Source organism: Mobula birostris, chromosome 14 (assembly GCF_030028105.1).
Source record: "Mobula birostris isolate sMobBir1 chromosome 14, sMobBir1.hap1, whole genome shotgun sequence".
Taxonomy (NCBI): Eukaryota; Metazoa; Chordata; class Chondrichthyes; order Myliobatiformes; family Myliobatidae; genus Mobula; species Mobula birostris.
Window position 1 is genome coordinate 44,094,057 of NC_092383.1, and position 12,726 is coordinate 44,106,782.

General features: G+C 44.2%; 1 protein-coding gene across 2 annotated transcripts in view; it reads left to right on the plus strand.

Moving 5' to 3' along the window:
• Positions 1-2,147: 2,147 nt before the first annotated feature.
• dnaaf4 (dynein axonemal assembly factor 4) overlaps positions 2,148-12,726 on the plus strand; it is a 60,268-nt gene continuing 49,689 nt past the window's right edge. For both annotated transcript variants that reach the window (XR_011889083.1, XM_072278464.1), the window contains exon 1: positions 2,148-2,338. Coding sequence is in view for 1 of the 2 variants with exons in the window: in XM_072278464.1 (XP_072134565.1) it covers positions 2,216-2,338 (123 nt within the window). In the remaining variant the exon portion in view is untranslated. The remainder of the gene's footprint in view (positions 2,339-12,726) is intronic.

The window sequence follows — 12,726 nt, forward strand, 5'->3', positions numbered from 1 at the left end:
GCTTTTTTACAGCCTGACAACATTCCTTTGTCCACCATGGTACCAGTTTTCTATTCATCCTGGGTATAGATCCTTCTGCTGCCATAATAATGGCTGAAGTCACCTGACTGTTTAATTCATCTCTATTTCCAGAAATGTAAATCTTTGTCAATGCTTCTTCACTCAACTTCTGGAACTTACCCCAAACTGCTTTTCCAAACACCCACTTTGGGGTTCCGCCACCTGGTCTTACTTCAACTCTTTCACCCACTGAACACAAAACTGGGTAGTGATCACTGCCTACTGTTGAAGCAGTCCAAACTCCCCAGTTACTATCGCCAGCCAAGATATTAGACACTAATGTAATATCTAATACAGACTCAGTTCCTGTTGTTATGTTTATCCTTGTTCCTCTACCATCATTCATACACACCAAATCCCTTTCTTCTATCAAATCTTCAATTACTTTTCCATTTGAATCTGTAATCGGATCCCCCCATATTGTGCTGTGAGCATTGAAATCTGCACACCACACTACTTTATGGCTGTTTTGTCCTTGTATCCTTAATAGGCTGTCCAAATCCAACCTTTCACATGGATTGTAGTAGTTAATTATAACCACTCCCTCCCCTCTCTCCCACACTTCCACCACTATGTATTCCTGATCATCTCCTTTCTCCAGTACCCTATATGGTTTCCCTTGCTTGATTAACATAGCACAACCCCCTCCTCCCCCTAGATTTCTATCCTTCCTTATCATTGTATACCCATATACCACAAAGTCTAAAGTTGGTTTCAACTAAGTTTCCTGAATACACACTACATCCGGTTTTACAACCATTTCTTCAGTAAAGTGCTTGAATTCCTGGCTATTGGCCAGTAAGCTCCTTGCATTCCATTGCAAAAGAATCACCATAATTAGTATTAACCAACTCATGACACTTCCTGGCTTTACTGATTAGTGAGGTTCTCTCTCACTTCTTCCCATGTCAGTCCTACCAACCCTAAATGGTTCACTGCTGCTTTGACCACCAGCTGAATTTTGTCATTTTTTGACTTTACCTCAGCCGTACTATTAATCACTCCTGCAATGAATGTTACTATAGCCTTTTTGTCTACATAAATCCTGTCATTTGTTCTTTGTTGCATCGCTCGCATCCCTATTGCTCCGTTCATTAGTATTATTCTGTTCTCTTGATACTCTTACAGCCTCTGCATAAGTGATCTTTCTTTTCACTCTTATTTCTTGAATTTTATTCTCCCGTCTCATAACCTCATGCCCACATTATGAGCTCCTCCACAATTGTAGCATTTTGGTTGCACTCCTGTTCCGCACTTTCCATATTCATGATCACCCCCACATCTAGCACATCTGCTCTGCCTTTTACAGTTTTTAGCTATGTGTCCAAACCTTTGACAATTATAGCACCTCAATGGCTTTGGCACATACACCCTTAACTGGGTAACTCATGAAACCCGGGAACACCTTCCTTGGCACTCTTTCTTCTTCAAATTCAATCAATACTGTTTCACTTTCCTTTTTCATTCCCTCCTTTGGTGTTTTCAGTCTTAGAACATTCATTACTTTTCCTCCTTTGATATTCCTCTTTAACTCCTCCATATTTATACTCATTGGTACCCCCCGTGATCACTCAACCACCATTTCATGCTCCCACCCTCCCTGTGTATTCCACCTTGGATTTTCCTATCTCTTTTAGCTTGAGTGCTTTCTCAGGTTGTTCCTCATTCCCACAACTTACCAATAGGTTGCCATCATTAAGGACTTTTGCAAATGCTATTTCCCCTATCTTATTTGCCAAAGTTGTTGTTAGCACAAACGGGTTAATTTTCTTCATGCTTCCTTGAGCCTTCTTATTAGACCTCATTATGACAACATCTTCTCTCTGAACTTGTTCATCTTCCTCACTTTCAGAGCTCTCTCCACTGTCATTTCTTATTTTTCTATTCCCTTTGTCTCGGTTTTCATTCATCCATCCCCTCACTATCTCCTCATTCCCTTTATTCCTCCCTTCACAATAATCCTCTGATCCTAAATCCCTATCCCACTCCTTCCCCACTCTCTTTCCTGCAACAAGTGCCAAACCACATTCACGCATGCGCCCACTCTTTCCTGCCGGCGAACTCCGTCTCTTTCGGAAGTATCGAAACGTCACCGGAAATATCAGTCCCTAGCGATCAAGGCCGCTTCCTTAGCAACGGCGCCGTCGGGGCTGAGATGTCGGTGCTGGTCAAAGATTACACCTGGGAGCAGGTGGAGTCCAAAGTGTTTATCACGGTGCCGCTGAAGGGGGTCAGCGCTGGAAAAGCGGACATCTTCTGTGCGGAGGATTACGTAAAGGCAAGGGAAGCGCGACGACAGGAAATTGGCGGCATCAGGATTGCCGATGGAATTCAGGCAGTTTCCTGGGCAAGGGGCCGAGACTTTGGGGGGTGAGGGGAAGGGGGAAAGCGGGTAGGGAGAGAGAGAGGGGAAGGGAAAAGGGGAGGGGAGAGAAACGGGAAAGGGTAAAGGGGAGGGCAGAGAGGGGGAGAGAAAGAGGAAAGGGGTTAGAGAGAGATGAGGAAGAGAGAAAGGGCGAAGAAGAGGAAGGCAGATGCGGGTGCACATGAAAAGATGGAAACGGACCAACAAAGAGGAGAGTGAGAGTTTGGCCATTTAGTAAGCTCCTGGCAGATTTCTTTTTACCAAATATGTCGCTGTCTTGCACTGACCATTTATTTATCCCTTCATTCCTTAATATTCAAAAATCCACAAGAGTTTTGAATTTTCTCATTGACTTAGCCTTCGTTTTCTTTTAATAGAGATTTAAAATATTCAAGAGCCAATGGGGGAGGAAATCTCTTATTTGCTCCAAACCTGAACTTACTATTTTGCAACTGTAATATTTTCTATTCACTCCAACCAGCGAGACATCATCCCTTCATCTATTGTATCAATGCAATCATCTGTGGCTGCAGAATTATCTTTGAATATAGGCTGGTCTTTTTAACTTATGCTGATTTAAAAGAAAAACTGTGATCTTGAGAATCATTTGGGCATATTTTTGTAGCACTCCCTTCTTTGTAAACGTACCTTTCCTTGTGGTTGGAATCTGATGTGTTGACAATATTCCAGGTTTATTTATGCCAGGGCTCTGTAAATTAGGTAAGGTATTTCTAGAACTGAATTGATCTTGTTATAAACAGTGTGTCATTTGCCTTCCTAATCACTTGTACACCCAGGTTCCTCTGACCATTGGACAGTAAGACATGGGAGCAGAGTTAGGCCATTTGGCCCATCGAGTCAGATCGGATGTCTGTTATCACTGTCAGCCCATTTTACTGCCTTCACCCCATAACTTTTGCTGCCCTTACAAATCAAGAACCTATCAACCTCCGTTTTGAAAATACCGAATAACTTGATATCCACAACAGTCTGTGCAAAAAATTCCACAGATTCACCATGTGGTGAAAGAAGTTCCACGTAGCTTTGTTTTAAAGGGACTTCCTTGTACCTTGAACCTGTGCCCCCGGTTCTAGACTCTTTGTCGTCGTCGCGGCTATCCCTCGAGGTTGAGGATGATGGTCTTTGTTCTGTTGATCTATTTATGGGCTCTCAAGTGACTTAAGAGTCCAATCTTGGCTTTGAAAGTTCTTCAGCATTCAGGACAGGTAGTTCCAGAAGGCAGATCAGGCTTTGGTTGTTGCTGCCTCTCTTTCCATTTTCTTCTCTTTTCTTCTAATCTTGCGCATCTGTTGGCTTCGAAAGTTGCTGTTCCTTCTCGGATGATGGCTTGCCAGAGTTTCCTGTCCTTGGCATTGGTTTCCCAATTGTTGATGTTGATGTTACATTTCTTCATGTTGGCTTTTAAGACGTCTTTGAATCTCTTCTGTTGTCCGCCTCTTTTACGTTTGCCTTCTTTAAGCTGGGAGTAGAAGATATGTTTCGGCAGATGTTCGTCTTTCATCCGAACAACATGACCGCTCCATCTTAGTTGGTTCTTGATGACGTAGGCGTCAATGCTTGTTGTTTTTGCTTCATTTAGCACACTTCTATCTACCCAGCTGATATTTAAGATGTTTTGAAGACAGCGTTGATGGAACTTTTCAAGTGCCTTCAGATGTCGTCGGTATGTTGTCCCAGTTTCTGATGCATACAGGAGCGTTGGGATTACCACTGCTTTGTACACTAACATTTTGGTGTCTGTTCGGATGTCACAATCATGAAAGACTCTTGTTCAGAGATGTCTAAAAGCTGATCCAGCGCATTTAAGACGAAGTTGGATCTCGTCATTAAGGTCGACATTGGAGGAGAGGTGACTTCCAAGATACGGAAGGTGGTCCAAGTTTTCCAGAGTTATTTCGCCAAGTTGAATTGATGGTTCTCTCCGATTTGTCTCAGTTGGTGATGATTGGTAGATGATCTGAGTCTTCTTGGAATTGATGGTAAGTCCAAGTTTCGTGTATGCATGGTTGAAGGCAGTCAGAATCTGTTGTACACCCTATCCTTGTTATATGCGTCTTCAGACTATGCGGATTCACAGTTATGCGAGGAACCTATTTCTACCGACGTCTCGTTATAGGTGTCCAAAATTCACAGTTATGCGAGGAGCACTGCCTTCCCGCCAATACAAGTCACATGCGCCCACCTCACAGTCTCACTGTTAGGGACGAGAAGCACCGCTTTCCCGCCAATACAAATCAGGTGCACACGCCTCACCATCTCTCTCCAGCCACTCTCGTATTGGTTCTGGCAAGGTGTGGATGCGCGATCTTAAACTTCTGTTGGTTTTACCGTGCAGTGATTTTGTGCTTGAAATATTTAATTATGCCTCCCAAGCGTCTGATGTCATGTCTTGAGCCGTCAGCCGAGTGGCAGAGAACCACTTTAACACTTGAAAAAAAGTTGGAAATTATAAACAGTGCGGCATCAGCTGAAGGCAACACAGCCTTGGACGCTACTGCCAGGAGCAAAATCTTGCCTTTAAAGTTCTTTTGTTGCTTGACAATGTGCCAGCCCATCCTAAACATTTGGTCAGCATTCATCCTAACATAACAGTGTGTTTCCCGCTGCTTAATACAACATCGCTGATTCAACCACTCGACCAAGGTGTAATCCACATTCAAGGCATGTGTATTTTTTTTACCGCGAACTATCTCTCAGATGCTGCAAGCAACAGACAATTTTGAAAATCCCGGGAGTTTACCAACGTTGAGGGAATGGTGGAAGTCGGAACACTTGGCACTAATGGCGATGGACGTGGACCCAAGTTTAGAACGGAGTCAGCATTTCAGTCGTTCTCTGCCGTCAACCCTTCTTCCCTACAAGCAAATTTATGCTGAAAAACAAAATGCTGCCAAGCAAACAACCCTCACCACTTTATGCGAATCACTGTAATCTGCTGCTGCCGGCAGTTCTAAGAGTTCTGTGAGTCTTCCTTCACCCCTTGCTGTGCTTGATATTATCCTGACGACCACAACCATCCACCTTATCCGTGTAAAGCTGCCCGACACCACAACAACCACTTATCTCCCGGAGTGAACACACCTGCCACTGTTGGTGAGTACCGTACACCAGAGGATGTTAACTTTCTATGATTTATTACATTGAATATTACCTTAAATTGATTAAATGTAATACAAATGTTGTCTTGTAGTACTGCTTTTGTGTCGTATTGGTATAAAAATGTGAATAAGTTACAGATAAAACATATTTAGGAAGCCCTCTGGAACGCATCCCTATTTTCTCCATTTAAATAATTATTCATATTATGCGTCAACTTTGAGGAACGTATCCCTCGCATATAACGAGGATAGGGTGTAGGTGGTTTTCTGAAAGAGCTGCAACACTGTTGTCACCTGCATATTGGAACTCGTGGATCTCTTGTTTTTGGACTTGAGACGGGCAAGATTGAAAAGTCTACCATCTGTTCTGTAGACAATTTCGATTCCTGGGGGTAGGTCGTCCTTGATAATGTGGATGATTGTTGCAATGAAGATGGTGAACAAAGTTGGGGCAATCACGCATCCCTGTTTTACTCCTGATCTAACTTGAAAAGGCTCACAGTTACTGTTGCTGACCATGACTGTGGCAAGCATGCCATCGTGGAGGAGTCTCAGGATTCAAATGTACTTTTCAGGGCATCCATAAGTGGATAGGACATCCCATAGGAGTTCCCTTGATACCGAGTCAAAGGCTTTGGTGAGGTCGATGAATGCCATGTACAAAGGTTGAAGCTGACGATATTTTTCTTGTAGTTGTCACATTGTGAAGATCATGTCGATTGCTCCATGTGATGGTCTAAAACCGGCTTGTGTCTCCAGAAAGATCTTCTCAGCTAAAGGTTTAAGCCGGTTGTTCATGATGCGGTTAAGGATCATTCCTGCTGTTGCTAATGGAAATTCCACGATAGTTTCCGCATTCGGATCGATCGCCTTTCCTTTTGTAGATGGTAACGATTACTGAGTCTCTAAAATCTGCTGGTACATCTTCATTTATCCAGATCTTGATGAGAAGTTGATGCAGTTGATAATGAAGTGGGTTACCTCCGATTTTGTAGACCTCGGCTGGTATTCCATCGAGTCCAGCGGCCTTGTTGTTTTTCAAGGTTTTGATGGCTTCCTTGACTTCTTAAAGTGTTGGTATTTTGCTTAGGGAGTTGTCAACGGGCTGTTTTGGAATGTTGTTAATCACATTCCTGTCAAATGAGACAGTTTGATGTAGAAGATAGTCAAAGTGCTCCCTCCATCTAGAATTGATGTCAGCATTGGTCTTCAGGATGGTTGAACCATCTTTGCTTTTGAGAGGGGCTTGACCATGAGTGGGCGGGTCAAAAATAGCTTTAGTTGCATTGAAAAAGCCCTGAGTGTTGTTGGCGTCTGCTAGTTGTTGGATTTCCTGAGCTTTCTTCCTCTACTATTGGTTTTTTTCAGGTTTTGGGTGCTGGTCTGGACTGCAGCCTTGTATTCCTGATAGCATTTCCTTTTGGTAGCCGATTCCTGGTCATTTTGTAAGGTAATGAAAGCTTTTCTCTTTTCGTCGATGAGTTGTTGGAGTAGTTTGTCGTTGTCATCGAACCAATCCTGATGTTTTTCACCTTGAACCCAATTGTTTCTGTGCAGGAGGTGATGATAGCATTCTTCAATTGATTCCAGTGTTCTTCTACAGATGGTGGGATTTGTTGAGGCAGTTGTTCTTGAAGATTTTGTTGGAACTTCTGTACATGGTTGATGTCTTGAAGGATGTCAACATTAAATTTCTTAATAGTGTTCTGATTTTGGTGTTTCCTGTTGGGCCGAATCTTCATTCTCATGGTGGACGAGATGAGTCGATGGCTGTCCAGCGCTCATCAGCACCAGTAACAGCTCTTGTTATCAGTACATCTTGTTGGTCCCAAGATCGTACGATGATGTAGTCGATGAGGTGCCAATGTTTGGAGCGTGGATGCTGCCAGGAGACTTTGTGCCTGTTTTTCTGGCAAAATAGGGTGTTTGTAATCACTAGGTTGTGTTCAGCACATTTGGTGAGGAGGAGTGTTCCATTGGCGTTGACGTTGCCAACTCCTTCCTTGCTTGTTATTCCAGTCCAGAGCCTATGATCTTTCCCGACTCTGGCATTGAAGTCTCCCAAGAGAATGATCTTGTCGTTGTTGGGAACAGAGGAAAGGACGTGGTCAAGTTGGGCGTAGAAGTTCATCTTTACTTCATCTTCAGCGTCCAGAGTTGGAGCATAGGTGCTGATGATGGTGGCTAGTTGGTTCTTGACAAGGTGGATTCGCAGAGTCATGAGACGTTCGTTGATTCCCAGTGGTTGCTGTGTCAGCTTCTGAAGTAGGCTGTTTCAGATGGCAAAACCTACTCCATGGATCCTCGGTTGTTCAGGATCAAGCCCTTTCCAGAAAAAGGTTTATTGACCTTGCTCTTCCTTTAGTTGCCCTTCTCCAGCTCTGCGGGTCTTACTCAGAGCACCAATGTCAAAGTTGAATTTTTGGAGTCCCCGGGCAACAAAGGCAGTTCTCCTCTCTGGTCGGTCTGAGTTTGGGTTATCCATCAGAATTCGTATATTCCAGGTTCCAAATTTCATAGTTTCACTTCTCGATGTTTTTTGACCACATGATGGTGATCCCTCTGGACGCGACTTTCCAGACAGGATGGGGTGAACCAGACTATTTTTAGAGCACCCTTTCTAGCCCTTTCCCAGTTCAGGGTGAGCAGAGTGGATCCTAAATAGGGCTGCTCAGACGTGAATACTGCTGCCGAACAACTTTCCTGCTTCTGTCCAAAAGTTGAGTGACTGAATCAACCGCTTTTGTGCCGGTTCTTGACTAGGAGCTTCCAGCCATCACATTGCCTGCTCCTGTTGCCCTCCCCCAATCGCTGAAAGACTTGAAGAAGTGGCCCACAGAGTGAAGACGCCTGTGCATATATTTGCTTAACATGTACTTGATGTTGCACTCCAAGAAGCACACGATACTTCACAAATCAACCATCTGATTCCAATGGCATGGAAACCACGACGATTGGAGCTGATGGATTTGTTGCAGCCTTCATCCGCCTTCACAGCCGTTGAGTTCAAAGTAACTTCGTCCACCTGTTCCACCGTTGAGGTCTTGGTTGGATTGTTCTTTGTCAGGGACCTCTCCCTCGACCTTACCGTCATTGGGTGACCCTACCAGGAGCATAGCTCCAGATGGCATCGCTCTCGGGATCACAGGACCACACAAGCTTCTCCACCACGACAAGGTGACAATCCATGGAGAAGGTCCTAGACTGCCAACTATAGGAAACATGCTCTTCTCAGTATTCAATAGATTTCAATGAGATTCCCCCTTATCCTTCTAAACTCTGGCAATTACAGGCCCAGAGCCGTCAAATACATCTTATGCATTAACACTTTCATTCCCGGGGACATTCTCAGGAAACTCCTCTGGACTCTCTCTAACGCCAGCATATCCCTTCTTAGAAAAGTGGACCAAAACTGCTTACGGTACTCCAAGTGTGATCTGACCAATGCCTTATAAAGACTCAGCATTACGTTCTTGATTTATATTCTAGTCCTTTCAAAATGAATGCAAACATTGCAGTTGCTTTCCTTACCTCTGACTCAACCTGTAACTTAACCTTCAGGAATCCGACATCAGGACTCCCAAGTCCCTTTGCACCTTCAATTTCTGAATTTGCTCCCCATTTAGAAAATAGTTAACACCTTTATTTTCTCTACCAAAGTGCATGACCATGCACTTCCATACACTATATCCTAGCTGCCACTTCTTTGCCCATTGTCTTTAACTGTCTATGTCCTTCTGCAGACTCCTTTTTTCCTCAACAGTGACTGGCCCTCTGCCTATCTTTTTATCTTCCGCAAACCTGGCCCATCACGGACCCTTGCAGAACAACACTAGTCACTGGCAGCCAACCAGAAAAAGCCCCCTTTATTCCCATTCTTTTTGTCCTGCTAGTCAGCCAATCCTTTATCTGTACTAGTATGTTTCCTGTAATACCATGGGTTCCTATCTTGTTTGGCAGCCTTATGTGTGGCACCTTGTCAAACTCCTTCTGAAAATCCAAGTAAACATAGAAGAGTACAGCACAGGAACAAGCTATTTGGCCCACAATGTTGTGCTGAACCAGCTTAAAAAAAAGCACATCAAAAATACCCAAACACTAATTCTTCCTACCTACACCATGTCCATATCCCTCCATCTTCCTTACATCCATATCCCTATCCAAACATCTCTTAACAGCCTCTAATGCATTTGCCTCTACCACCACAACAGGCAGTGCATTCCAGGCATCCACCACTCTCTGAGTAAAAAGAACATCCTTACATCCCCCTTGAACCTATCCTCTCACCTTCAATGCATGCCCTGTGGTATTAGACATTTCAACCCTGGGTACAGATAGTCTCTGTCCACTCTATCTGTGCCTCTCATAATCTTGTAAAGCCCTATTAGATCTCCCCTCAACCTCTGACACTCCAGAGAAAACAACTCACGTTTATCCAGCCTCTCGTGATGGCACATACCCTTTAAACCAGGCAGCATCCTGGTAAATCTCTGCTGCATCCTCTCCAAAGCCTCAACATCCTTCCTGTAGTGGGACAGCCAGAACTGTATGCAATACTCTAGATGTGGCCTAACCAGAGTTTTATAAAGTTGCAACATAACCTCTTGACTTTTGAACTCAATGTCTGGACTAATAAAAACAAGCATTCCATGAGCCACCTTAACCACCTTATTAACCTGTGTGGCCACTTTTGCGGAGCTATGAGCTTGGATCCCGAAATCTCTCTGCTCAGCAACACTGTTCAGGATCTTGCCGTTAACAGTGCACTGTCTCCTTGCATTTGCTGTACTGAGGTGCAACACCTCACATTTATCTGGGTTAAATGCCATCTGCCATTTCTCAGCCCATATCTGCAACTGGTCGATATCGTGCTGTATTCTTTGCCAGTCTTCCCACATTTACCTTCTGAACAAAGCCTACTCCCATTTGGGTAGCACTGTGATGATCATGTTTCTTGATTTCTCGTGCCTTCATTACCATATGCCCCCATTGCTGAGGGAAAAACTCTGTTCAATGCAGACTGGCACTGCCATTGGATCCTGGGTAATGGACTATCTGACTGGCAGACCACAGTTTGTACGACTTCAGAGCTGTGTCAGACATAGCTATAAGCAGCACTGGGGCCCTACAGGGGACTCTATTGGCTACCTTCCTGTTTACCCTGTATACCTCCAACTTTAAATACAACACTGAATCATGTCATCTGCAGAAATTCTTTGATGACTCAGCAATAGTTGGGTATATAAAGGAAGGACGGGAGGATGGATACAGGGCCCTGGTGGAGGACTTTGTCAAATTGTGCAAGCTGAATCATCTGCAGCTCAACATCAGTAAGACAAAGGAGATGGTGATGGACATTCAGGAAGACTAAGCCTGCACTGCTCCCTGTTACTATTGATGGTGAGGACGTGGATGTGGTGAGGACCTACGAGTACCTGGGGGTGCACCTGGCTGTCAGACTTGAGTGGAGCACCAACACAGAGGCTGTGTACAAGAAGGGCCAGAGTTGCCTCTACTTCCTGAGGAGACTGAGGTCCTCTGGAGTATGCTGGCCTCTCCTTCACATGTTTTACTAGTTTGTTGTTGCCAGTACAAACTTCTATGTGGTGGTGTGCTGGGGCAATGTCATCAACGTGGGTGATGCCAACAGGCTCAATAAACTGATTAGAAAGGCTGGCTCTGTTATCGGAGTCAAACTGGACACACTGGAGGCTGTGGTAGAACAAAGGACCCTACGGAATATCCTGGCAATTCTGGACAATGTTTCTCACCCTCTGCATGCCACCCTGGCTGAACAGAGGAGCACTTTCAGTAATAGACTAAGACAACTGCGCTTCTCCAAAGAGACTATATGAGGTCATTCTTGCCCTTGGCCATTAGGCTGTATAATGAGTCAACCTATAGCCAGGGCAGTGATGACCCCTCCCGTTAGACTGTTTGAGGTAACTTATTTTTTATTCTTTCTTACTTCTGTTCTGATATTTGTATATTTGTATATCTGCACACTTGTAATGCACAGATCCCTGCAGCACTCCGCTAATTACAGAACTCCAGCTCGAATAAGTTCCTTCAACCACTACCCTCTGTCTTCTGGCCAGTTCTGAATCCAAACAGTCAATTTTCCACAGATCCCATACATCTTAATCTTCTGGATTAGCCTCACATGAGGCACTTTGTCAAATGCCTTACTAAAATCCTTGTAGATACCATCCACTGCGCTACTCTAATCAATCTGTCTCGTCACCCTGTCAAAAATTCAATCAAGTTGGTAAGGAAACAACCCTACTATTTTTACACATTTCCTTAATCTGATTACATATCTGTTCCTCAATGTCCCGGTGGCTATTATGGGGTCTTTAGTACAATCCCATCAGTGTAACTGCATCTTTTGTATTCCTGAGTTCCATCCAAATGGACTCAGTGATTGACCCCTCCATTATGTCTCTTCTGAGAGCAGCTGTGATGTTGTCCTAATTGGTAGGGCAACTCCACCCCCTCTTTACCCTCCTCCTCTATCTTTTCTAAAATGTTGAAAACCTGGTACATTAATCACCTAATCCTGCCCCTTCTCAACCAAGTTTCAGTAATGGCTACAACATCATCTCCAAGTTTGCGGATGACACGAAGCTGGGCGGCAGTGTTAGCTGTGAGGAGGATGCTAAGAGGATGCAGGGTGACTTGGATAGGTTGGATAGGTTGGATGAGTGGGCAAATTCATGGCAGATGCAATTTAATGTGGATAAATGTGAGGTTATCCACTTTGGTGGCAAAAATAGGAAAACGGATTATTATCTGAATGGTGGCCGATTAGGAAAAAGGGAGGTGCAACGAGACCTGGGTGTCATTATACACCAGTCATTGAAAGTGGGCATGCAGGTACAGCAGGCGGTGAAAAAGGCGAATGGTATGCTGGCATTTATAGCAAGAGGATTCGAGTACAGGAGCAGGGAGGTACTATTGCAGTTGTACAAGGCCTTGGTGAGACCACACCTGGAGTATTGTATGCAGTTTTGGTCCCCTAATCCGAGGAAAGACATCCTTGCCATAGGGGGAGTACAAAGAAGGTTCACCAGATTGATTGCTGGGATGGCAGGACTTTCATATGAAGAAAGACTGGATGAACTAGGCTTGTACTCGTTGGAATTTAGAAGATTGAGAGGGGATCTGATTGAAACGTATAAA